Source organism: Pygocentrus nattereri, chromosome 17, assembly GCF_015220715.1.
Source record: "Pygocentrus nattereri isolate fPygNat1 chromosome 17, fPygNat1.pri, whole genome shotgun sequence".
NCBI lineage: Eukaryota > Metazoa > Chordata > Actinopteri > Characiformes > Serrasalmidae > Pygocentrus > Pygocentrus nattereri.
Genome location: NC_051227.1, coordinates 33847833 through 33872996, shown reverse-complemented (window position 1 = coordinate 33872996; position 25164 = coordinate 33847833). Strand labels below are relative to the sequence as shown.

General features: G+C 41.0%; 1 protein-coding gene across 2 annotated transcripts in view; it reads right to left on the bottom strand.

The window, feature by feature from the left end:
* The window catches only part of sgsm2 (small G protein signaling modulator 2), a 70043-nt gene that overhangs the window by 22998 nt on the left and 21881 nt on the right, over nucleotides 1-25164 (bottom strand). For both annotated transcript variants that reach the window (XM_017694791.2, XM_017694793.2), the window contains exons 3-9: nucleotides 10925-11093; nucleotides 7099-7263; nucleotides 6916-6983; nucleotides 5165-5313; nucleotides 4876-5010; nucleotides 1636-1760; nucleotides 1446-1513 (exon numbers count right to left, since the gene is read on the bottom strand). In XM_017694791.2, coding sequence (XP_017550280.1) covers nucleotides 1446-1513; nucleotides 1636-1760; nucleotides 4876-5010; nucleotides 5165-5313; nucleotides 6916-6983; nucleotides 7099-7263; nucleotides 10925-11093 — 879 coding nt within the window. The remainder of the gene's footprint in view (nucleotides 1-1445; nucleotides 1514-1635; nucleotides 1761-4875; nucleotides 5011-5164; nucleotides 5314-6915; nucleotides 6984-7098; nucleotides 7264-10924; nucleotides 11094-25164) is intronic.

The window sequence follows — 25164 nt, the reverse complement described above, 5'->3', positions numbered from 1 at the left end:
TGAAATAATCCTCAGATGTTTCTAAGTGTTTTCCATTGTGAGAAGACAACTTGACATCCTGAGTCTGAAAGGGTGTGCAGCTGTCAAAAAGCCCTTAGTGAGAAAAGGAAACAGACAAAAAGAATATTTTCACTAGAACACTAAACTGGATTTATGCAGGTTTAATGGACTGACCAGAAAACCTTGATTGACTCTTGACAGAACTTTAATTGAGATTGCTTAAATCCTTCTCAAGCCTGTATTACACATTACGTCCTTGTGGCATGAGTGTAAAGGCAGTGTGAGTGCTAAACTCACACCCACTGGCTATTCATACATACAGTGGTAGCACTGCGGAGCGGAGAAGTAAGAAAGTGACACTAACATCCTTTTTTATGGATGGATAAATAGTCAAATTAGTCACTCTGCTCCATAAAAATATAAATTGTAAAATAGCACAGTAATCTGACTTGTGACAGGCCAAAAGTTTCAAGCCTGGAAGACGTACTGGGAAATCCTTATGTAGCATGGAATGTATAACTAGTATTTTGTTTGATAACATACATAGATTACATGAAATGAAAGAACTTGCATTGCTTATTTCAGTGAGCATGGGGAAAAAAACAGCTTCTCCTCTATTCTGTAAATGCCATGCCGCTTCAGTGCCCCATCTGGCCTGCTCTGCGCACACAGCCTGTGTGAAAGCTCTGACCTGTTAACATGCGTGCCGAAATGAAAAGCAAGACGTTCCGCCTCGCTCATGCCAAACAGAAGTGGTATGTATGAAACAGGCCTGGGACTGAACTTTGTTGGTGTGGTTAAATATACCTGCAGATCTTTTTGAATAACTGAAAGCAAGACTCCCAAAAATAGTGGAAGCAACAGGTGGACCCCCTAAATATTGAAAAAATAGATATTATATTTAGATGTTGAGGCGTCAGTGTAATTTTCCATTAAATACATGCTTTCCTTTTTTCCTGACACTCAAAAGTTAATTTCTGGTACTGGAAATCAATTCTTAAAAAGGTGGTCTCTGAATTTTGCACCGTACCATATAAGACAGATGAATTTCATAAAGTGGCCAGTGAGTGGAAGAAATCTTTTTGTTTCTAATAAAGTGAGTTGTGATATAAATTCCGCCTATGTTTGAGCAGATCCTCAAGAAAACAGACATTAAGTACATTCTGGGTCAAGTTCATTATACTGGGCAAATGATCTATGCCCTTATTCCTACTGTTCGAAAGCATTCAGCCTTAGTAATTTTCTGAATGATGAAAAATCAAACCACTAACTTCACAATGTAATGATTCTGTTTGGAGTGAAAATCGTTTATCAACTTTATTATCTCAACATAACAGATAAGCATCCTGTTTGGAGGCACAGTAAAGCCAATATGCCAGACAGAGTAAGGCCACTAATAAAGAATGTGAAGAGAGAGAGAGAGAGAGAGAGAGAGAGAGACTCACGCCGCTGGTGACAGTGGATGCAGACGATTTGTCTTAAAGGCACAGTCAACGCGTAGTCCCAATAAATACTGCAGACAGGGCAAAGGTGGGGGATCATGCAAATACAATTTATGTGAATGAACTGTTTGCACTGCTGTAGTGGCAAATCAATGCAAGAGTGCAATGTGTGCGTGTGTATGTGTTAAGCTACCTCTTCTCCAGGTCGCAGTCCCCCAGAGTGCCGTTAATCAGCTGGTTGGGCGTCCATTTCAGTGTGAGTGTCTCAGAGGTCTGATGCAGGGACAAGTAACCCCTCAGCACTTCCATGTCCTTCTTCTGCACAAAAAGCATGGATATACACCGAAAATGACTGAAGTGATTTGTAAATCAAATTTGAAAAGTGTGAATTGTTAAAAAAAACAAAAAAAAAACACTGCTGACGTCTCTGGGCTTGGGCTGATCTGGTATGAAGTGATGCACAGTGAAGAAGTGTATTGTGGCCTGACAAGACGAACAGATTGTTAATGGATGTCGTGTTTTTCAGCCCAAAAAAGGGAAGGACCATCCAGATTGTTAGCAGCGTAAAATTCAAAAGCCGGCTCAAAACTGGATCAATTGGCGTCCTAGGTCCCCAAACAATTAAGATGTTGTTAAAAGAAAAGATGATGTAACACTGTAGTAAACATGCTCCTATTCAATTTTTTTTGGGATGTGTTGCAAACATCAAATTTGGAATGAGTGCAGTAGTTGTGAACAAGTATTTTCTTGCCCTTTTTAATCCACCTGTTCAGAATACCATACTGGGATATGCAGACAAAGTCAAACTTTGGGAAGGGAAAGAAACTAGAACAAAGTAGAGATATGCAAAAGAAAGAAGAGTGATGAGAGTGAGCCTGCAAGCGAATGAGATGAATAATGCTTTTCTGGAGGTGGACAGATATGGTGATCAGGCCAAAATACAACTGCAATAGCAACTATTAGGTTTCATACCCAAATCTAATTACAGCTAAATCTTCCCCTTTCCCTGTAGGCCTGAGTCATTTACACTATTGATTCCCTTCTGCCCAGCTCAATCACTCTATGCTGCTGACCTTACTGTTATGAAATAGCCTTTTTACTCACTGAAAGACTTCTTAGAATAATGTAGAAAAGTTCCTAGCAAAAGTCACGGAGCTAAAAAAGCATTAGCCGTCTCTGTCTTCAGGTATGATATCTTGTAAGGTCTTGTAGGGGTTATTCCAGGTAGAGTTATTCTGAAGGGCATATAAGGTTTGTGTCAAAGTGTTTACCGAGGAATTCTTCTGTTGCCTTTGATGTTCCTAAACCACACTGTGTTCTCATTCTTATGGCACTTGGATTTATTTTAGACAATGATATGTTTTTAAATGAAAGAGCAAGCCAATAATGAAACTTAAAAGTTAGCTCCTCGAGTTACTTGCGCCTCCTTGGAAAAACGGTTACTAAGTAAGCTTAGATTTTCCTCTCTATAGCTGAGGTAAAGGACAGCAGAGTTTATGTGAACAAGGACAGAGGGGCTAAGTGAGATGAGAATCAATGAACACTTTCTATGTACATAAACAATGTTGCCACATTGATCAGAGCAACAGAGCATATCGATCAATCGTATTGATCTGCAGTCAATTTTTGTAGTATATAAACTCTGGTACAGAAAACAATGGGTTAATAGATCAGTCCCTTTCAGTAAAACAGGACATTTAATAAGTCACATGCTATTTCTCTGTTCACCATGTCCATATCCATATACTAAGATTTAATAATATGAAATATCTAAAATGTAAAATGTTTGTAGCTGGTGTCCTGCAAAAGTTTGTCCACCAGAATTGTCACTAGATAAGCAGACTACTAAGCATTTTGATCATTTTGATGCCCTCTGAATTAGGCTCATAGTCTACGTTGAGTGGTAACATTTAATGGTTTTATAGTGAAGGCTATCAAGAAAACGCTGCACATCTTTATGCATCTTAGATGAATGTTGCACATACAGACCTAATAACTTGCTTCTGACAAGTGCTATAGCTTTCATTAATAAAGGTCCATCCAATCATTGCAATTCACCATCACTACTGGCCATCACTACATTTCATAACAAGACTGAATAAGTCACATTACTCAGCACAACACAGTAAGCTCACAAGAAGCTTCTGTCCATAAAGGAAGCTGCAATCATTAAGTGCTGCTAGGGATGCATGATCAGAATTGATCAAGATTATTGCTCCACACACTCAATCGGCAATCAGCCAAACTGTGTCGCAATTTTTTGCCTTAAATAACACGAGGCAGGTCAATCAATGTACATGCATTGTTTTTGAATGCTGCTGCTGCACTAAAATGTCATGGCATAATAACACTGAGCTGTTTGAGAAGCTGTTCCTGAGCTACATTGGAGGTGGGCTGTACATGAAGGATGCAAATGAAGATCAGATCTGTTGTTGGTCTTTCTGTGGGCAGGGCTGCGAGTTAGCAGAAGTAGAACAAGATATATCAACTACACTCATAACATAACCTTCTTTTCTAGAATGGGACCTAATTGGGAAATGAAAGAATATGATTTTACATATTCTTGTACAGATGTTGAAGTCAAGATAATGTAAGAACGTTATAGACTAGGACTGTGCTAGAATTGCCACAATTATTACATTCATTTGAAATAACTTCTATTATTTTTATCTGCTTCCAGTTTTTTCCCCCACAGTCGTTGTCTTTCACAGTTATGTGTTTATGTTGAAAAGAAAGAATTCAGAAACCGCATTCATGGACACAAGTCCATAAGGTCAAAGCTTCCGACTTGTTGCTATGTCACCTTAGGGTTTCATGTGTTCATTTGTCCCACGCAAAAGGGTTCATTAAAACGGACAAAAAAACTTAATTAAACAAACTGACCCTCAAACAAAAACAGTCAGTATTTTCGAGCCATTCATAAAAAAAAAAAATTATGTCCTACCAGAGCACAAAGGCTCAGAAATGGATGGGTCACCTTTTACAGGACTAACAAAAATGCCAGGATAAAACTGTGGCAGCAGCAGGACAGGCCATGTGGTTTTACATATATTTCTATTACAATATATAGTTTCACAGGAGAAATACACATTGCTCATGCTCAAAGAAGACAAAGACAAACTACAAAATAGTCCATACTGTGGGGATTTTAGTCAACTAAGCTCTTAAACACCCTTTCACACATGCTCTTTTACCCAGGAATTTAATGGTAAATAAGTGGAAAGGGATTCAATTTGAATGGGAGGTTGACACTGCAACTGACCTTCACGAGACCCGAGAAATTACAGGGAAGGCTCATGTGTGAACAGACGCAGATACATTAGAGTGGAATGCAGTGACATCTAGATTACAGCGTATTATATACAGGTTTCAGAAATGAAGGAGCTGTTTTGTGCTGGAGTAAAAACCAGTGTATGTGTCTGTAGAGCCTCACCGGTTGAACGAGCACATTGTTCTTTCCATAAAGCAGATGTATACGCGAGTTCTGATGTAGAGACTCCACGTACTCCCTCGCTGAAGCAGCAAACTTATCTTCAGACATACTGCTGCTAGACTGCCTCTTCCGGATCTGAGATCAGGAGATGAAGGTTTGGAATATGCAATGGAACACAGTAATGCCCCCAGACATAAATCATACATACGCTCTAAATGTGTTCAATTATGCAAAGCAAAAGCTTCCATTCTCTCCTTGACTAACTCTCAGCCATCACAGCCTATCTCACCCCCAAAGCAGGCCTGCGGCCGGGTGAGGTCTCCTGGCCCCGGTGGGCTCCATGGATACGGTGCCTCTGGACCAATTCGTTGGCTGAGGGGTCCGTCCAGAAATGGTCTGACGTCTTCAGCTTGGTGTACTCCAGAGCACAGGGCCCAACTATGGTGGAGTACAGTAATAAGAAAGATATGGAGAAATGTGGGATAATTTTGACTGAAAGCATTACTGTGGACAAAAAAACAATGCCATAATAACATGCATTTTCCAGTGCATGTATAGTACTGTTTAAAGTAAGAGGCCACATTTCATTGATTTGATTTCCAAGTAGAGGTTTGTGAACGCTTTAGGAATATTTTTTTCTGGATAAATTGGTCATATAATGTGATCTGATCTTCATCTTAGTCACAAGCATAGACAAACGTAAATATATAATTATAATCTGTCTCGTCTTCATTGTGCACACCAATTTGATATTTGATAATAAGGAAAGTTATCCTGCTGCATCATCCAGCTTCTACTGAGCTTCAGTTGGCAGACAGCCACCCTGACATGATCCAGTAGGATACCTTGACAACCTTGGGAATCCATTTTTCCCCTGGATAATCGCAGTCAGTCCGGGCTCCACTTCATGCTCCCTCTACCATACTTCACGGTTTGGGTGATGCTTTCATGTGGGTATGGAGTGACCTTTTTAAGCCAGGTGTAGTGCTGCGTGTTCTTTCCGAACAATTCAACCTTAGCTTCATCAGTCTACAAAACATTTTCCCAGTAGCATTTTGCAATGCGAGGGTGCTTCTTAGTAAACTTGCAGCATTGCATTTTTTAGAAGCAATGGCTGTGTGGTGTCCTCCAATGGACACTATGCCTGTCCAATGTTTTTGAAGCCTTTAGCTGTTATTCTAGGGTTGCTCTTTTAATTCATTGAGCATTCTACATCCTGCCTTTGGAGTGATCTTGGCTGGGTGAGGGAGAGTAGACACAGTACTCAATCGTATCCATTCACAGACAGTTTGTCTAACCATAGACTGACGAACACTTTTTAAGATAACTTTGTAACCAGACTATAGTTTAACATCACATAACACATAAATGCAGGTCATTTCAAAGAGTTCACATACTGCCATTCCTATCTGGAGAGCTGAAAGAACTGAGTGAATTTTTCCAGGCCTCCAAAGTTCAGTCTTAGATGTTTGTGCTTCTCATGATCCAAGTAAATGCAAAGACATTCAGTGTGATGCTGAGATCTCAAATCTGGGGTGGTCAGTCCATTGTTCTGAGACCACCAGAAGCTTCGTTTGATTTGTGAATGTTCTTCCTTTTTATCAGGAACAGCTTCATGACAGCTACACATCCTTTCAGACCCACAACACTGAAGTATGGACAGAAACACATCTGGATATTATCAGAAGTAAGAGTGGAGCTTGATTTTCCCCTCTTCTTAAAGATAAAATCTTTAAGTGCAGTTGATGATGGAGACTGTTTTGGTGCTTGGCTGTTAGAAGTCCCATTTTCTTTGTATCTTTTAATCATGTTTTGAACTCCAGACTTGAAAACTCTTTGACTTTAACCGTCCATACACGAGTGGATTATATTCTAACTTATCTCCCCAAAAATATTTCCTGAGAAAAGTGTTCAAATGTTACTGTGAATATGTTTTGACTTGAAAAAAATGACACATGGAAGTTTGTCTCTCACTTTTGCACAGTACTGTACATGGTTGTAATACATAAATCCTTCATTTGGTCAATAAAATCTACTCACCCAGTAGCGCTGCTAGGATTGGGCCGAACACAGAGTCATGCATCAGGGCTTCCCTCTCATAATACTTACTGCAGAAACACAGATAAAGAAAGTGCATTCTTTATATTACCAGCAAACAATGAGCTAATTTACCAGTAAATGCAGAACCAAGGATAAGTCTTAGGCAACAAGGCTCATTCTTACCTTGAGTTGTCTACAATATACTGCACGATTTTGTCCAGGACCTTCTCAAAAAGGGCAGTGCGGACCCAAATGTGCTTGATGGCCTGGGCGGAGAGTGGCTGGGGCCCTCGACCTGCAGTGGATCCCTGCCTATGGAGGGGCTCCGGTCCTGTGCTCTGTGCCCTCCTGAAGACAAGATGTACCCACAAACATGGGTCGGATGGTTTGCAACTGCTACTTAAAACAATTTATCTTGGAAAATATACATTTACATCAGTGATCCCCAACGAAACAATAATACATTATACATTCAACCTGACATGGAACAGTTTGGTATACTTCATGTATGACAATCTAATATTCTTAAAATGTGTTTTTACATAGGAGGCAATCTAATTAAGCCTTCAGATCTAATCTTCTGCATGAGTGTATGCACACAAATTGATAGGCCTAAAAAGACCACTGATCTGATAGGAAGCCATTATGTTTTGTGACGCAGAGGTAGATGGTAGGTTATCTTTCTGCAGATGTAATCTTTTGTACTTTTCCACACAGCAAACTCACAGGGGAGCACCAGTGCTCAAAGGGATCAGTTCATCTACTGCGGACCAGGCTGGCTTGCAGTAGTCACGACACATTTACTCACAGCCACTTATGACTTGCAAACCATTCAGCCGGAGGAGATTACACACATACACGTAGAATGTGGCCTCACTTCAAAAGACAGGTTTCTTGGATAAAAAAGTTTCTTGGATAAACACCATGACTTGGACAGCCGGAAATCATAACACCATTTACTGTGTCACCCCTGGCGGTGTCATACTTCTTAACTTTAAATGTAATTGCAGGAGCTTTTGACCAAAGCTCTTGTCTATGAGTCTACAAGAACTTTCGTAAAGAAGACACCAGCACTTGGTCATGTCACTCTGAAAAATATAGTGACATATAAATACATTTTTTTGCTTAAGTTCATGTGATAGAATTCAGAAAATAAGCAGTCTCTGTTTTCCCTGCCTCTGCGCTAGGTGTGAAACTGTGGGCCCAGACTGGAGATGGTGAGCCAGCCAGGAGTAGTGGGGGCCATTTTGGGCACCCAGATGATGAAGCTCATCACTGATCTGAGCCAATAACCCATCAATCTGCCTCATGAGCCAGCTAAAGCCAGCCCCGAGATAGACGAGCCTACTGCTCGCACCACTGCCTCACCTCCATCCCCACAAACTGCTATTAACATTGATCCCATAGGGGTCTGCCAGTCAAGCCGGGTGAGAGTGAATGTTGGCTCTGATACATGCAGGTCGTTTAAAGTAAACAAGCAAATAAATCTCAGTGCCTGAGATGGCTGCTTGAGATATGCAGATTGTATTGTGATTTACTGTCAGATTCTGCAACAAGAAGGATAACACATGGATAGCGATAACATTATAGAGAACTGATGATTCGGAAGATGTGGAAAACTTATGAAGCAACAAGCAATCAAGATCAACTTCTTTTCTCAGCAGTCATAAATAGCCATTTCCATCAGTTGTGGACGAGGTGCATTTTTTGCACATCAAAATAAAAACCAATCAGAATTGAATACATTTCAATGAAAACATTTGCAAAACCAGAAGCGAACTAGATTTTCGTCTTCATAAGCGAGCAAGAAGGTCAACATTCATACACATACAATAAAACTGTGTTTTATTGTGTGCAGATGCTTTTTCTTTTCTGTGGCAGTTTTAATACACTTTAAGGGCAAAAGTAGGTGGACACTTGACCTTCACACCTTCACACACTTGGACTTCCCATTCCAAAACCATTGGTATTAATATGGAATTGGATCCCCTTTGTGGTATAACAGCCTAAAAAGTGTCTGTGCCCATTCAGTTCAAAAGTAATTTGTGAAGATAGTCATTGATGTTGGACAAGAAGGCCTGACTTGCAAAGTTTTCAGTAGAGTTGAGGTCAGGAAACAATGGGCCTCATTTGCCATCTTTCTTAAAAAGAAATGTCTTCTTAAAATCCCATTACTCAGTTTTCACAAAGATTCTAACATTCACCAATGTTTTCTTATTCAGGCTTTGTTCTTGGGTAAGAACAGAATCTACACACACAAGAGCATAAAGGTGTGAATAATTTTGTAGTTTAAGAATGTCATGAATCTGACAGACACTTTCTTAGGACATTTTTAAGAACAAATTTAAGAAAAACCTTAAGAAGATATTGGTGAAGAAGGCCCTACATCTGTATGGACCTGGCTTTGTGCATGGGGAACAGTCAATAGGAAAGGACCTTCCTCAGGGCCCATGAAAACCCATTTTATGAAGCTATCAACGCACAGCTCAGTGCTGATGTGCTGATGTTACTTCCACAATAAATGGTGCATGATGGAAGATGATGTTTATGTGCTTCAGTACTCAATGGCTCCACTCTGTGAATTTATATGGAGTACAGCTTCGTGGCAGATCTAGCAGGGCAAAAATTTCATGATCTGACTTGTGGCAAAAGTGGCAGTGTCATGTTTAGTCTTGGAGGTCTTCGGCACGGCCCATTGAGAGACATATAACTACTATTATATGAAATTTTGATGTTTACAAATATAATAATTTCCAACTAAAAATTATTATAACATTAAATACAAGTTTTCTGTCCCAAAAACTCTCCATCTCTCTTAACAGGTCATTCTCATGATCATAGAAGCCCTGGCTGGGAGCATGACATTTGCTCTCCTGTCTGGGAGCCAAGGATCCACCTCTCTCGTTTCTGAGCAACATCCAGCTAACACAATTTGAACCCAAAACGGACGTGACAAATTAGATCTGGCCCATGCTGTGGGAAGGGGCGCCACTGAGCAAGTCTTATTGGCTCAGGCAGGCAAATTGCATTTTAGACCTCCAAGAGCCACTATAGGAGAAAGAAGACAAGCAAATCAAGAAGCAATGAACCTGGAGTATGCCACAGGTACAATAACTCTCTCACAACCGTGATGAGTTCCTTTATTAAGCCCCTGGTATTTTTTGTAATAACCTTTCATTCTAAAATCAATTTGAGCCCTTAATCACTGTCACTGAGGTACTCAATAAGTAGCAAGTAGTGGGTTGCTCTAGCGATGATGACGCCCCAAAGTCACCATGGCAACGGGAGTAACTGAGCAAATGGGGGCTCAGCGGAGTGGAAAGGGATGGAACGCACACACACACAAACAAACACACACACACACACACACACACACACACACACACACACACACACACACACACACACACACACACACACACGTGACCAGGGCGCTCTGCATTAAGGCTGCGTGGGTGTGAGTGCTGTAGCTCTGCATTGCAAGATGAAGAAGGTTATTGATAAGCAAAAGCGTAAAAGCTGAATACACCACTCCCTTATGGCAGCAAAGTCAACTGGAGACTCTTCTCCTCATTAGAAATCCTCAGTGCTGGAGTGCTACACTGGCCATGTGGCTCTGATAATGGAGAATTAATGGGCAAGTAAGTAGACAAGAGGAGCCTTGATGCATCTATGCAAACCATCTCTCACTTAAAGCACAGCAGCAGACAGCTGCATGGCTGCTTAAAGGCCCACCAAACAGCCCTTGCTGACTAATCTCCTCACACAGCCCAGATATTATCTGCTTCCTCCTCGGTTTTCACAATTTCCTGCATAGTTTATCAGCCATAAATGTTCATTAATATCACTTCAGGTCAGTGGGGCCTAACAAGCACAGTTGAATAAGCAACTGTGGTGATGTGAGGGCCGAAAGCTTCTCCTCTACGTTGCCAACCAGAGGAGCTTCTACAGGAACTCATGCAGGCGTTTGATGACCCCCAAGAGAAGGCTTAAATGTAACAGGTCTGACCTGGTTAACTCAGCCTGCTGCTGCAGCTGCTCCTGGACTTTGCGGCACACCTCTCCTGCCATAGTGTTCACCTTGCCGATCTTGGTGAAGAGGGCGGCTATCTTATCGCTGCGGAGAAAGCCCGCAGCCCTGCGCTTCAGCATGTGTCCGAGGCAAGCCTCGATTGAACCTGAAGGGGAAAGAGAGTAGAAGGAACCACAGGGGAAGGATTCAGACATAGGGGGACACAGACAGAGAGAGAGAGCACGAGAGAGATTCAGAAAGAGTGTATAGATAATATACATGAGCAATCAGAATCATTATTACCACCGCCATAAAAATTTGCTAATCACAGCGGCGCTTACGCGTGCAATAGTCTACAATCCTACCCACCCAGAGAGAGCGAGGCCAATTGTGTGGTCTTGGACTTTCGGCTATGGACGGCTGTAACATCACCAGGAATCGAACTTGTGATCTCCTGATCGCCAATGCTTAGACGGTTGCGCCACTCGGGAGCCCGTTTTGTTCTTTTTAAAGATGTACTGCGGCCACATAGGTGGCTTTTGTACGACAGGCGCCCCAGATGAAGAGAGGCAATGGGGGCTCAGAATGCAATTACCATTGGCAACAGGATTTGTTGGCTGGTGCCAGAGCCCTGGTAAATATTTTAGTAGGGGGAGAACAGCGCAAACAACCTGTTACTGCCACAGATTCTGCTGCTGGGCCCAAGCTCCTGAGGGTAAACAAACCCAGCTCAGCCTTAACAAACAAAAGATTTTCATAACACTGTGTCACTTAAGGAATTCTTCCATCAGTCAGGAAATACAGTAGCAAGCCATGTTCATGGAGTGACCGAACAAGATGTGATGATGCCGGTCAAACGGAAAACAACGGAATAGAACATCTGATTTGCATCTGCTGTGACAGTGGGCTAAAGCCAGTCTGCTCGCTGTCTCCATATGATGGATTCTATTGATATCTTGGAAGAATCAAGGCTCTCGCGGCCCTACCACATCATCAGCAGCGTCTGGGAAAGCAAGCGGAGTTTTATGATGGTAATAGCTCTTTTATTGCTGGGCATGCAACACTGAGGCTGCTGTTCAAAGACTCCCCTCATTTTCACCTTTAAGAGCCAAACATGCAGAGAGTATATAAAATCAAAAGTGTGAAAAAAGGGATCAGAGTGCAGAGGAGGAGAAACATGTGCAGGGCATCTAGTGACAGGTGAAGGTATTATTTTAAATACTCTGGAGTGATGGCAGACTTATTTTTAGCTACAATTTTTGATGTTGAGGTAAAAACTTCTAATTCTTCTGATTTTTTGACACATTAGCAAAAAAAAAAATCTAACAAGCTCTAGTTATATGCTACACATACAGAGTTACTTGTAAAATTAAAGCTACACTATATAAGATTATACATTTTTGTTCAAATGGAAAGAAGTAGCATTGCTGAATCAGAAAAAAACATGTTACAATGTGATGTCGGTCCGCTACTGCAAGTCACCCTATAAGGCCTGGCGTTACAATATAAAAGTCAGAGGCATCCGTTTGGAGTTTTTCAAGCCACATCATACGTCTTTACATATCACCTGCACAGCCTCGAAAAGGAGCATAATGTATATGCCAGAAATGCAAAATCTAAAGAAAAGACCGGATATGATGACAATACAAGATCATTCACTCACATCCACAAGTCCTTTATCAAGTTTTCACTGAGATCTCTGAATGCTCTTTCAACATGCTCGTCATCGTTTATTTACTCCTGGATGGGGTCAGAAGCACAACCGAAGTTACAAAATTTTCTTCTGCACATCACGTGCAATTACATATTTCCACCAGAGAGGTCCTCAAATCCCCAATTCTTACAAAGTGCAGCTTTAAATAGAGACACTTGTGCACTACCTGACTTGGATAAGATACAAAAATAGAGAAATAACCAACAGGCTAAATTAAGAAACTCCGACACTATTTATTTTTTTTATAGTATTTTTTTGGACTACAAAAAATTCTCATTAAAATTTTCCAATGGAAATATCCCAAGCCTGCAAGTGAATTGCATGAAATTCTTCAGATATAAATTGGCTAAAAATGATCATCAAATCAAAAAGTTTTTTGAAGATGTGTAGAGAGCCTAAAATTTGCATAAAACATGCTTGTTTTCAAAAATGCAAATAGACACCTAGCTTTGATCACAGACAGTGGTTTCCATGAAAGATGCAAAATGAGAAACCCTGCAGAGACTCAGGGCCATATCAGTGATAGTTTTCAATATAAATGCACTACGTAGAAAATAAAGTTTTTTGATATTTTGAAAATATATTTGAGTTATTATAACTCTATGGACTATATTGCTATGTGGATCTGTCTCTCAGGAGGTCTCTCTCAACATCCCAAAACCCCATCCCATAACACTGTCTCTGTGCTTAACAAACAGCAGCATTCAGACCCGGCGTTGTGTGTGTGTGTGGATCAGATGATTCATCTAAGTGCTGGCTAAGTGCTTTCCCTTGAGGCCACAGCATGTAAACTGCCCCTTTCTCCAAACACAGCACTACATGTAACACTAATGCTCCCGGCCACCAAGCTGAGGCTGTCCGTCATTTTCCCGCCTTCGGAGTTCACAGCCACAACCAGGAGATGGAGCGTGGCTGGCCAGTCAGGGGGTGAGAGGCAGGATGCAGAACATTCTCATTTCTGTGTTTACATAATGCCTCTGCGCTTGGTGGGTTGCCTGCCTGCTTGCCTGCTTGTGTGCATCTGTACGCCAACACTCCATGTCCATGTTCACACACATGCCCAAGCCCACACACACTTGCACACATAAAGAAGCAAACAAATGCATGCACAGGCTCTTGAACATAAAGGTTCCTAAACCTGGATGTATGTTTCTAAGGAATAAAATATTTGGTGTAAAAACTTCACAATATTTGATTACTATTAAGTGCTTAAAGTTTAAAAAGGCACTTCACACCAACATATCTTGTTTACAAAATGGAAAGGTTCTTGAGGGAAGCAAATGTATTGTGCAAAGTCAGAAACCACTATTTTTTCATTTAGTTTCCATTAGGTTCAAACTATTTTTCATGAGCTATTTCTGAGGAGGAGAAAATCAAATCAAAGGAAATGAGTGAAAAGAACAGGTTTCAAAACAGGAGTTCAAAAAATGATTACAAGATGTAGAGAAAAAGACTCCCAACTACCATGCAAGACCTGTTAGACCACCAAAACAGTCCCCATCAGATAAACAGCACTTAAAGCTTTCATCTGTAAGAGAGAGGAGAAAATCAAGCTCTTGCTTCAGATCTGAAAAAAAACCCCACTGTTTCTGTCCATCCTTCCACTGTGAGAAAACAATTCAGCACTATGAGTCTGAAAGAATCTGTAGCTGTTAAGAAGCCATTACTGAGAAAAAGACATCAAGGCAAAAGAAGTCCAAAACTTGCAGATTAAACAAAGACGCTCCTGGTGTTCCCAGAACAATGGACAGACCACTCCAAGTCCAGACCTCAACATTATGGGATCACATTTGGAATTACTTAGATTGTGAAAAACAGAACCAACTTCTAAGAGTGAACTGGAGGTGTGGAAAAATATCCTGAAAAATATCCTGCAAGTCTCCTGAAAGGAATGGAAGCTGTAATAAAAGCAAAGCATGGGCACAGAGACTTCTGTGTACTGGGTATTTTCTATATGCATTTATAAAATATGTATTAATTACATATTTTCTACTGGTAAGCATTTTTTTCCATGGAAATTAAAAGAAAAGTCTCTGGTCTCTGATATTGCACAGACTACTGTACATGGACAGACATGAATGCCACTAATACAGTAACGTTTTGCACAGTAGTGGAGACTATATCATTGTAACTTTACCGCATTGTTCTGTAACTCCTCTAAACTGACGAAAATGGAAAGATCGAAACTTTTAAAATATTCAGCTCGTAATAGGCAAGTTTGAAAAGTGCCTGAGGGCCAATTTCCCATTGCGGCAGAGCCTTTATGAAGATTCAACTGTAATACCATCCACTCAATCAGTGCGAATTAGTATTGTGAAGTGCATCTCACACTCCACATGGGTCTTAATGAGCTGAGGCTGATCAGGCATATTAAGGCTGATAAATCACAGCGCCAAAGTTTTACAGCTCCAGTTAGGAAATGACAGCACAAGTCCTAATAGCGCACTAATGGCTGAGAGCTCCCTGATTCTGTTCAGACAGAGAGAACAGGCTAGACTGGGCAAGGGAGGAGAGAGAGGCTGGCCGAGCCTGGTGTCTCTACTGCCCCATCTCCACCGAGCTCATTAGCAGATCTAATTAAGGCAGAGGCACAATTAGCTGTGGCTGAATGTCAGGAGTGGACTGAACGTGGGGAGACAGACCAAATCCAGCCACTGGGCTTTCCAGCCAGCCAAACAGTCTTGAAGGGAGACAATGGCATAAAATGACACATACATAATTGCATATAAACATTTCATAGTCTGTATAAATACATACACACCCTGAATTGTAAAATTATGTTTACCACCCACTATTACACAAAATCCAAAGCATCTTTTAGAAAAGGTTAAAATCTGTGCAAGATTGCGCAGCCATCCAAATACAGGAGCTGTACAGTGCAAAAATAATTGCATCATACAGTATTACTATTACTCTAGAGTAACAAATTTCACTGACAGTCTTGTTTTTCACCAACTTCATCTTTGGTGTATATGTACAATCTGGCAGGTGTGTAAATTTGAGCATAAAATTTGAACTACCTAATTTTAATTTTTAAATTTGCAGGTAACTAGCCCAACCCAATAATAAGAATAAAAATAAAAATCATTCTAATAATTTGTGCACATGGCAATGCAGTACAACAGTAATTGTACTTATTATATATTATTATACATGTTCATTGGTATAAACAAATGGTGCAGCTATTCCATCTTAGTTTTAAAAACATCACACTGTGCTTGTTTTATACCTCTCACACTGCACTTCAATTAAATAAAAAAACAGCTGGAGCAGAAACATATCACACACTGCAGTAATAGTGTTAAATGATGTTACTTTTGGAAAATATTCACACAATGATCATTCTACCATCTTAAAAAACTAAAATGTTTTCTTTATTTCATATTTTGTTTGTTCCACTGGTTGCAATTTTAACATTATAAAATCTCAAACTCAGTCTACAAGCACAGTCATTGGCTCAGGAGCCACTGAAACATGTCATTTTCTTACTCCCTACAGAACCTTCTGCACAAATTAGGGTGGCCTTCGTGTAAATGATATGTACTAGGAGGTTGGCGCTTGACTTCACGCACTGAAACTGATTCATCATTTGTACTCAAACGTCAGCTCGTCTCTATGTCGTATGGAAATGAATGTGATGGAGAGCAGTTTGTACATCATTTCAAGGTGGTTAAATCTACGCTCTTGTTTATGCACCATTGATAAATAAGGGCCAGTGTATCCAGCAGCTATTAAGCAACTGAATAGCTGATCAGCTGCCCATCTTGTGCGTCTGATGCTGTTGCCTCTTCTGCCTTGATCAGGTGCCGCTGCTCACCAGCCTTCTGGACCGGCTTGACCATCACTGAGCTTCTTGCTTTACAACGCTGTGCAATTCTCGCCCTCAGATGCTGCTGCTGCATAATCATAAATTAATCAATTTAACCACTGCTTTTCTTTTCCCCCACTTTGTACTATAATACTTTATACTAATAATGTTTGCTATCCGGTGTCGACCGTAGAAGGATGGGTTCCCCTTCTGAGTCTTGGTTCCTCTCAAGGTTTCTTCCTCTTTAGGGAGTTTTACATTGTCACCGTCGCCACTGGCTTGCTTATGGGGGCTTGGACCCAGTTTTTCTTTTCTTTTCTTTTCTTTTCTTTTCTTTCTGTAATAGTGATTGTTCTGTAAAGCTGCTTTGTAACAACATCTGATGTAAAAAGTGCTATATAAATAAATTTTGCTTTGCTTTGCTTGCAACTGTAGAATCCATGCCCAGGCAAAATGAAGATGTTTTGAAGGCCTTCAAAGAGACACAACATACTACCAGGTATGTACCTTATAAACTGGTACCTAAACCCCTGGAAGAGCTGCAGGAGAAGCATGTGTGTGCAGCATCTGTGCACTTTGCTGGGGAGAACCACCTGTGACTGTGTAGCCAAGCTGGAGCTGTGAGTCACCATAATTGACAGTAATGAACCACATTACAGAGGAACTAGGCAGCTGTGGGCTGCGTGGGTGGGAGCGAGAGGAGAAAGGAGAGTGGGAGGGGAAAGGATGAGGCTGGGGGGTGGGGTAAAAAGAGTTAGAGGACTGGTAGAGAGAAAAGAAGTGAGATTAGAAGCTAGATGCTCAGAAATGAAGAAGAAGCGTCAAGTTAAAGCAATTCAAGGACTGCGGTGAGTCCTACTGCTGAGACTCATGCCTAAAATATGCCATCCATGGGCAAGAACTTCCAAGCTATTGGATGCAAAGACCAGGAAGGATATCAGGGTTATTCTGCTCTTCTCGTCAGGAGGCAACATGCAATACCAGTAAATCTGGGCTTCATTTGGCCATGTGGCAAAGTCAGGCACTTAGTGTTGTTCTCCTCTAATTGCACTGAAATGCTGGGTGGCTAGACATGTGGGTCTATAGAGGAATTAGCTTGAGAAGCTTTGGGCCTTTAGGAACCAGACTGCAGGCACTGTGGTGGGGGATGGATTTAACATCATCAAATTCACTCTGATAAAGAATAGAGTACTAAATTAGAAGAACTCTAAGAACTTGGGCTGGAGTTCTAAATGTCTTCTGCTTCAAACTAGAAGGCCAGGCCCTACCCCCTGAAGAAGTGTGACAGGACTGTGATATAGAATTGAGGAATAGGGAGGAGGTGGGTGGTGGTGGGTGCAAATACTTCTTCATAGGAAATGGAAGCGTCTTCTCTGCAAACTTCAGTTTTTTCCCCAAACACCATTTAGCTTCAAGACAGCCAAGACCTTCACACCTCCTACTAAGGCCCAAAGCCATTTCACCCCTGGCCCCTACCACTGAGCCCTTAGACCTCTGTTTTGTGCATTCACATCAAGGGTTAGGGTGTCCAAATTTTTGTTCAAATAGAGGGATGGGGCGAAGTGTTAGGGCTACATGGCAATCAAAACAGAGGTATTTCAGAGGCTTATTCCAAACAGAGTGTTTTGAGAAAAAAGGAAAAATGACAGCTTTGCGATTGACAAAGAAACCCACAAATGTGAGCATTTTCTCCATTAAAAATATTTGATAATCATTGTATTATCTTAGTTTAATGATAGATAGATTTTCCCTTTCCATCTTAAATAGTCCAGCAGTATCGACGCCTGAAGTGCCAGAATGTAACTGCTGCACCATTTAAGGTGTAACGGGAAAATCTGAACAAGAAGCTGGCGAACAGCTTCAGCTTTGTATCACCAAAGAATTAGCGGTGGGCAACAATAAATTATTTTCTTATCCCCACCTCTTTGAAAGCATATGTTGCCCTAAATGTAACTAAAGCCAAGCATCGAGGTCGCTGAACTTTCCCCTTCTCTGCTATCACTGAAGTCAGGTTGGGCCACCTACAGAGCACCGCTAGCAGCTGTTAAATTAAGTTTTTTTTTCTTTTCATTTGAGAGTTTTCCCATTTCATAGGGCAAGATTTCAACCAATATCCCCTTGTAACTCAGTTCCAAGGGGTTAGGGTGACACTCAAAAACAAGTGGTAGGGGTAAAAAGAGGAAATGGGATTGGGCCTAAAAGTTGTGAACTTGCTTTACAGTCAAAGTGAATATTTTACCAATTATATTCTCATATCTTACATTGTGTATGTGTGTAACAAGATAGGTTTTGGAAATAAAGATCTGGCAGACAACCAAACAGTGATAAGAGCATCTGCCAAATGCTGTAAATGTAAATGAAATGTAACAGATTCCACCCTGCGATTACTTATGCTTTACTTTTTCTCTCCCAGTTTTATTCTCGCTTTCATTCTTTCATTACCTAAAGCAATTATCATCCTGGCATGTGCATCAACCTGAAGACACGTATGTTATTGTTGGCAGAGGTGTGCAAAAATGGTATCAAGAGGATGGATGGATAGAGAGGTAAAATAGTGAGACTACAATCATGTGTAGCCAAAAGGATGTTCCTCAGATATCTGAACATCATTCAACGTGGCGTGCCATAAGATCTAGGGATGTGATAATATGGGAATGAAGGGCAGATGCCGTTATCCGATATTTTCCATGTACATATCCGCCAAAGATGATACAGAAATTAGGAATTAAACTGCTCTGTTTTCAGGAATATAAAGTTTTAACCTTTTCCTGGTTGGTGGTTAGGTTCAGTTTGGGCTATCTGGGCTCTAAAAGGCCCTTTACAAAAAGAACCGAAATACAAACTGAAGAACATAAAATCGCTTAAAGCAGCCTTACAAAGCCAGCAGACAAAACAGAGCGGTGAGGAGGCAGAGGCTAAAGGAGGAGAGTGAGAAGAGAGCGGGAGAGGGCCTTTGTGACTCATCCATCCCCCTACCCCACCCTCCAGTGGTTTGGGTATAGGGCTGTTCTTCACCGCAGTCTGCCTGCTCCTCCACTCTCAGTCTCTCCTCCCAAAGGAGGAGAATATGCTCACCATCCAGATTGGAATCAAATTGAGGCTGAAGTTGAGATTCACCAGAGGGCTGCATTGTAGATGACAGCGCCACTTATTCTGTCCAGCGGAGGTGTTGATGGAGGAAGACGTAAGAAGATATCAGGGGAGTCTCAGCGTGACACGGCACAGAGAGGGACGGAGATTGTGGCAGAATGATGATAGTCATGACACTTGGGCTGTGGAAGTTGAAGGGAGGTGTACTTTCTTTTGGAATAAATGAACCCAACAACCCCTTATCTTAACATGCCAGATATTATCTGGCAGTCTAAACTCTACGTGGGTAGAATTCTTTTACCGCATTGTCACAAATCGACTTCACAAACTAAGCAAGCCAAAGATGACAGTGACGGTGTTGTTTTGGTGACACAAACTTAATTGATCTTAGTCAGAATGTATGTCATGTTACCCTGAGCATTATGAGCCCAATTAATTCAGAGGACGTGGGTCTATAAGCTACACAGTGTTAGATCCATGCTTCTGATTAATTACAATTCATCATCAAAATGTCCCATGTCATTTGGACAACGACTGTGGTTCTCTCATAGACTGTTGCTGGCTGTACACAATGCATACAAAAGCTTAACCAAGGCATCCCTTCACTTCCATATCAGCCTACTAATCATTTGTCCTATAACTCAAAGTGTCCCATGTCTGATTATGCACAAACTGAACAAAATTTTGCAATAAACAGTTGTGCTATGGATCATGTTCATTGCAACAAAACAGATCACCTGCTCAGTTGTTTAAAGACTGAGACTGAATGATCAAACAAAGGAAATCAGGTGTGCTCTCCCTGCCTGGAATGAAAACCTGCACCCGAACCGGTCTTTTGTGAACAAGATTGGACACCCCTGGTTTAAAACTGTGGGGCGCTCTCCTCTTGTGGGTGTGCAGGAACTGCAAAGGAATGGTGAAAACATTTAACATTTAAATGACTACCATAAGACAGGTTTTTATTTTTGTGATCTGGAATTTCACAAACTAATTTAGTAATGTTGGTGTATTTTAAGCAGCTAATAATAAATAGTCAAATTTAGTGTCATGTGAGATGTCAGTCAAACGTCTTTCCAAAATGGACAGCTTCATTTCTTTTTTTTAACATATATTTATTTTATTGGCAGACAAATTAGGTAAAAAAAACTAAATCTAAGCACAAAAAACTAAATCTAATTTTATACAAGTCCACATTCATATTATCACTTTAAACCCTTCCCCCTACCTCCTCCACCCTAACAGCTGACAGCTTCATTTCTAAACTGCAATTTTTTTGTACGCAGTTTATGAATGTAATTTAAGTTTTCGAAAAAGCCTTTTGTGGAGATCCATTATCCTGTGGTCAGATAGCATTATCCTGCACACGTTATTTCTGCTGTGTGAAAATTAGCAACCAGAGAGACACATTTAATAATAGCAGCAGAATGTCGTCACTGAGAGAGATGCTAGAAAACTAGAGTGTGTTCCATTTGTCTCTCTCCAAGCCTTCTGACAACTAACTGAAATAGCTATGTAAACCTCTCCCTTCTGGATGGATACACATATGCTTAGACATACACATATACATGCTACACTCCACGCACACATATATTTTAGTCTACAACATGAATACGTTTAACCTGTTGTCAACGTCTTTCCGATCACCACACATTTACATTTACAGCATTTAGCAGACGCTCTTATCCAGAGCGACTTACAAGAAGTGCTTTGTCTATCTAGAGAACTTATCTTTGCTAGTTACCAATAGGTTAGAGAGAAAGACAGTCCTGAGCTCAGATACTGCTAGATACAAAATTCACTGTAGATACCCAGAGGAAAGGAACAGAGTTGAGCACAGAACTCTGTGCCATACAATACCATACAGTAAACTACAATACACAGTGCATTCAACAATAAAATATGATATACTAGTGGAGCACAATATATTGCAAACAATACTTAATTCAATGCTCATTTAAGAGCTGTGTAAAGAGATGTGTCTTCAGTCTGCATTTGAAGACAGCGAGAGACTCTGCTGTACGGACAGCCAGGGGGAGTTCATTCCACCACTTGTGGTGCCAGTACAGAGAACAGAGAACAGAGAACATTCTCGACGCTTGTCTTCCACATGCCTTGAAGGATGGCGGGTCAAGCCGAGCTGCACTCGAAGCTCGAAGGGCTCGTGGTACAGTTTGAGATTTCACCATTGATTACAAATTGTAGCTGAACATAACGAAGCAGTGGCAGTTTAAACTGCACCATAAGGTGACAACATGTTAATGAGATGAAGGATATGGTTTAAATGGCTTGCATTATTACCCAAAATGATTTCTATTTGCTTTTTTGTTACATAATTTAAATGTTTTAATGACACAGGCAAAAATGCATCTAGCTTATTTGTGACTGGTCACGTTGCTCACAGCACACAACAAATTCTGTGATTTGGTAGAGGGGTACTTGTATATTCCACCCTTCTGTGATATCAGTATTGCAAAGGCCAAGATGACGATAATGATTAACAAGGATATATTGTGCAGCCCTAGAGGCAATTTCACATCCAACACAACTCTTCGTCCAAAGAAAGAAAACTCTGCGGCCAACACACAGCCCCCTGCTCATTTCCCTTAGCTGCTTAAGCAAGCCTCTCTCACCAGGTGATTAAATATTGATTCTCTCCGACTGACCATCCGAGCTGTAATGTCTTGTCCAGAAGGCAGAACAGTACATCAGATCTGCAGCTGGACTTTTATCTAATCTCACTGCTGTTAAACAGAGGGATCGAATGGGGATCAATCCACCCAGTCCCACTTCTGCCCACTCCAGGTCTTTTAAAGTTATACGGAACACACAGAAAGTTAATATCTTTAATATCGTAAGTTAATACCATTAATATCAGCCACAATTTGTAGTTGATTGATATATTGGTCAAACCCTAATGTACACTTTTCTACTAATAGCTTTTCAGTCCTTTTCTGAATACAGGGAAGTTTTTATCATCTGACCATTTGCTACAGATACAGCAGACAGAGTTTAGGCTGAAAACCCTGGACTATTCATTTAAGCACAGCGAAGAGATGCAGTAATAACATACCCCCGTAACTCTGCAGTAATGTTTTTTCGCATGAGGCCCTTAGCGAAGGGCCACATAAACATGATTGAATATTGCTGCAAAATGTCAAATGGTGTTACAGGGGGAAAGGGATGGGTTATTTCCCAGGGCAAAGCAAAGAGCAATATTAAACAGATAAATCTCCTTTTCTTTCTTACTCTCTCACCCTTGCACATGCAAATTCACTCTTTCTCCTCTTGAGCTCCTATTTAACAAACTTAAAGTGAAGCTATGAAGCCTGTGTACACATTCATCTTCACAGTAAAAGTTATGAGCATTCTATTCCACACTGAGCTCGAAGCTTTCCAGAAAAAGGAAGTGAACTCATTCTACCTGCAGTCGACACAGAAAGAGTGTGTCTACTCTTGAGGCATCCAGCTTATCCTCCGCTCTAATTAAGCAAAGACCTATAAAGTAGAGGGCACGGTGTAGTTTGTGTGGGAAAAAAGCTACAATGAACAGCAGCAGCAGACAGAGCAGGATTAAAAATCTTCGTGGTGGGCACCAGGAGTCTTCTCCTGCTGGGAGTAAGTAAGCGTGAGAGTGTGAACAGGGTGAGCAGAGCGTGTGTGAGTGTTTGGGAGTGAGGGGGCGGTAGCAGCAACACCTTGACAGGAATAGAATTCTGACTTCAAACACTTTCCACAGAAGCTGGGTGCGCTTTGATGAGGCCAGATTGAGCAAGAAAGAAGTTTAGAGAACGTGTGTGGTAATGAGGTGTGCACTCGGCATTCTGTTTGTGTATGTGTTTGTGTGCGTAGACCTGCCGGTCATGTGAGTGCAGTACTTAAAAAAAACTAAATCCCACAGCAGTGCTGTCAATCTGAGCAGCAGTGTACCTATTGAGTCAGTCACAAACCAGTGCACACCACACACACAGATGCGCTACCCCAACAGGTGCACTGATCACGACGCGGCCCCCTCTGAGGATAAATCAAACGTAAACCTCAGATAAATGACGAGATCACATTAAAATCTCCCAAAACACCAGATTTATACTGTCAGTCATCCAAATGAAATCAGCTCACCTGGGAACCCTGAGCCACATCGTCTAATCCCAGACACCACTGATGACCTCAGTAGTTGTTAGACTGACTGATGATGAAATTAGTAGTTTTAAAACGGTAACACTTGAACAAAGAGCAAGCAATGAGCAATAGAGCACAATGTACTGTTTTATAGTAACATGACGCTGATAACTGGAATTATATGTATTCCTTTATTTCAAGCATTTTAAACCCTGAACGAAACAAAAGACTCATTCTGATCATTTCTGATTATTCTGATGTGACTTAAGAAACAAAAAAAAGAGGACATTTAGTCACAACACCGTCTTAGTCAATGACATTTTCCTTCAACCTAAGATTTTATTTACTCTAGCTCTCTCTTTTCACTGCCATGCTAGTTGGTGCTGTTACAAGTGGACTTCCACTGACTCCTCATCAAGCAAGTAAAAGTCAGACATCACCTTCTGTGCTTACTGTACAGAAATGGAAACTGCTATTTTCATCATGGCCAAGAAAATAAGACTATTGAGAGCAAGTAATCAAACAACACTGTACAAAAATAAGCAAAGGTAATAGAAATATTTAAAGCTACACTAAATAAGATTTGGGGATCTGCAGACCTCTCTGGTAGAAATGTGTAAGTCCATGCAATGTACATGTAAGTATATTATCTGCTATTGTCATAATACCTTCTTCAGTATACTGCTGATATTGCATTTGAGACCTCAACATTAAGGCAGACCTTCTGTAAAGATCTAAGTAAAGATCTACAACATGGTCCGATAAACCTGAAACCTGATACTCTGACTTTTAAAGTACTTGAATCAGTAATGATAATGATGAAAAAGGTACACAGTGTAGCTTTAAAAACGTACAATTAAGTTTTCTACATTCTTCTACACCCATAAAACAGGCTAGTCAGTGGACTGTTAGCTAGCAAACTACAACAATCTCTGTTTTCCATTTTGATAATGAAGATGTTCTCCTCAGATAAAACTAGTTTGCACTAAAAGCAGTATAATTCTGGACTGAGGAACAGTACACCATAAATGTTTATCCATATCTGAAAAATGACTGATTTTGATGATTATCATTAGCATTTTATTGTCCAAACCATAGACAGTATGCTTAAGAGAGCTCCCCTGGCTTAGCAGAGCTCATGTGGCTGTGCCAGAGCCTCCCTGCAGCCAGAATCAGAGCGAACAAGTGGCTTGCAGTGGGTTCCCATGGCCTTCACCTCTGCGTTAGGGCTCAGTGTTATTGATCGCGTGTGTGCTTGGTGTTATTTCTGAGGCCGGCTGCAGTGCTTCACTGCAGGAGAGCGGTCACACCACACTGGGACGTCAAAGAAAGCTTCTCTTGTGATGAACTCACCCTGTCCAAAACCAAGAGAGATCAAAGGCAGTCCATGCAAAAACTCACAGACGGACGTTCCAAACTCCACACACTTTTTTTGGGCTTTCAGGGCAAGACATCAAAAAAGCTCCATGCAGGCCACACATGGTCTCAAGACCAACAACAGAGGGATGT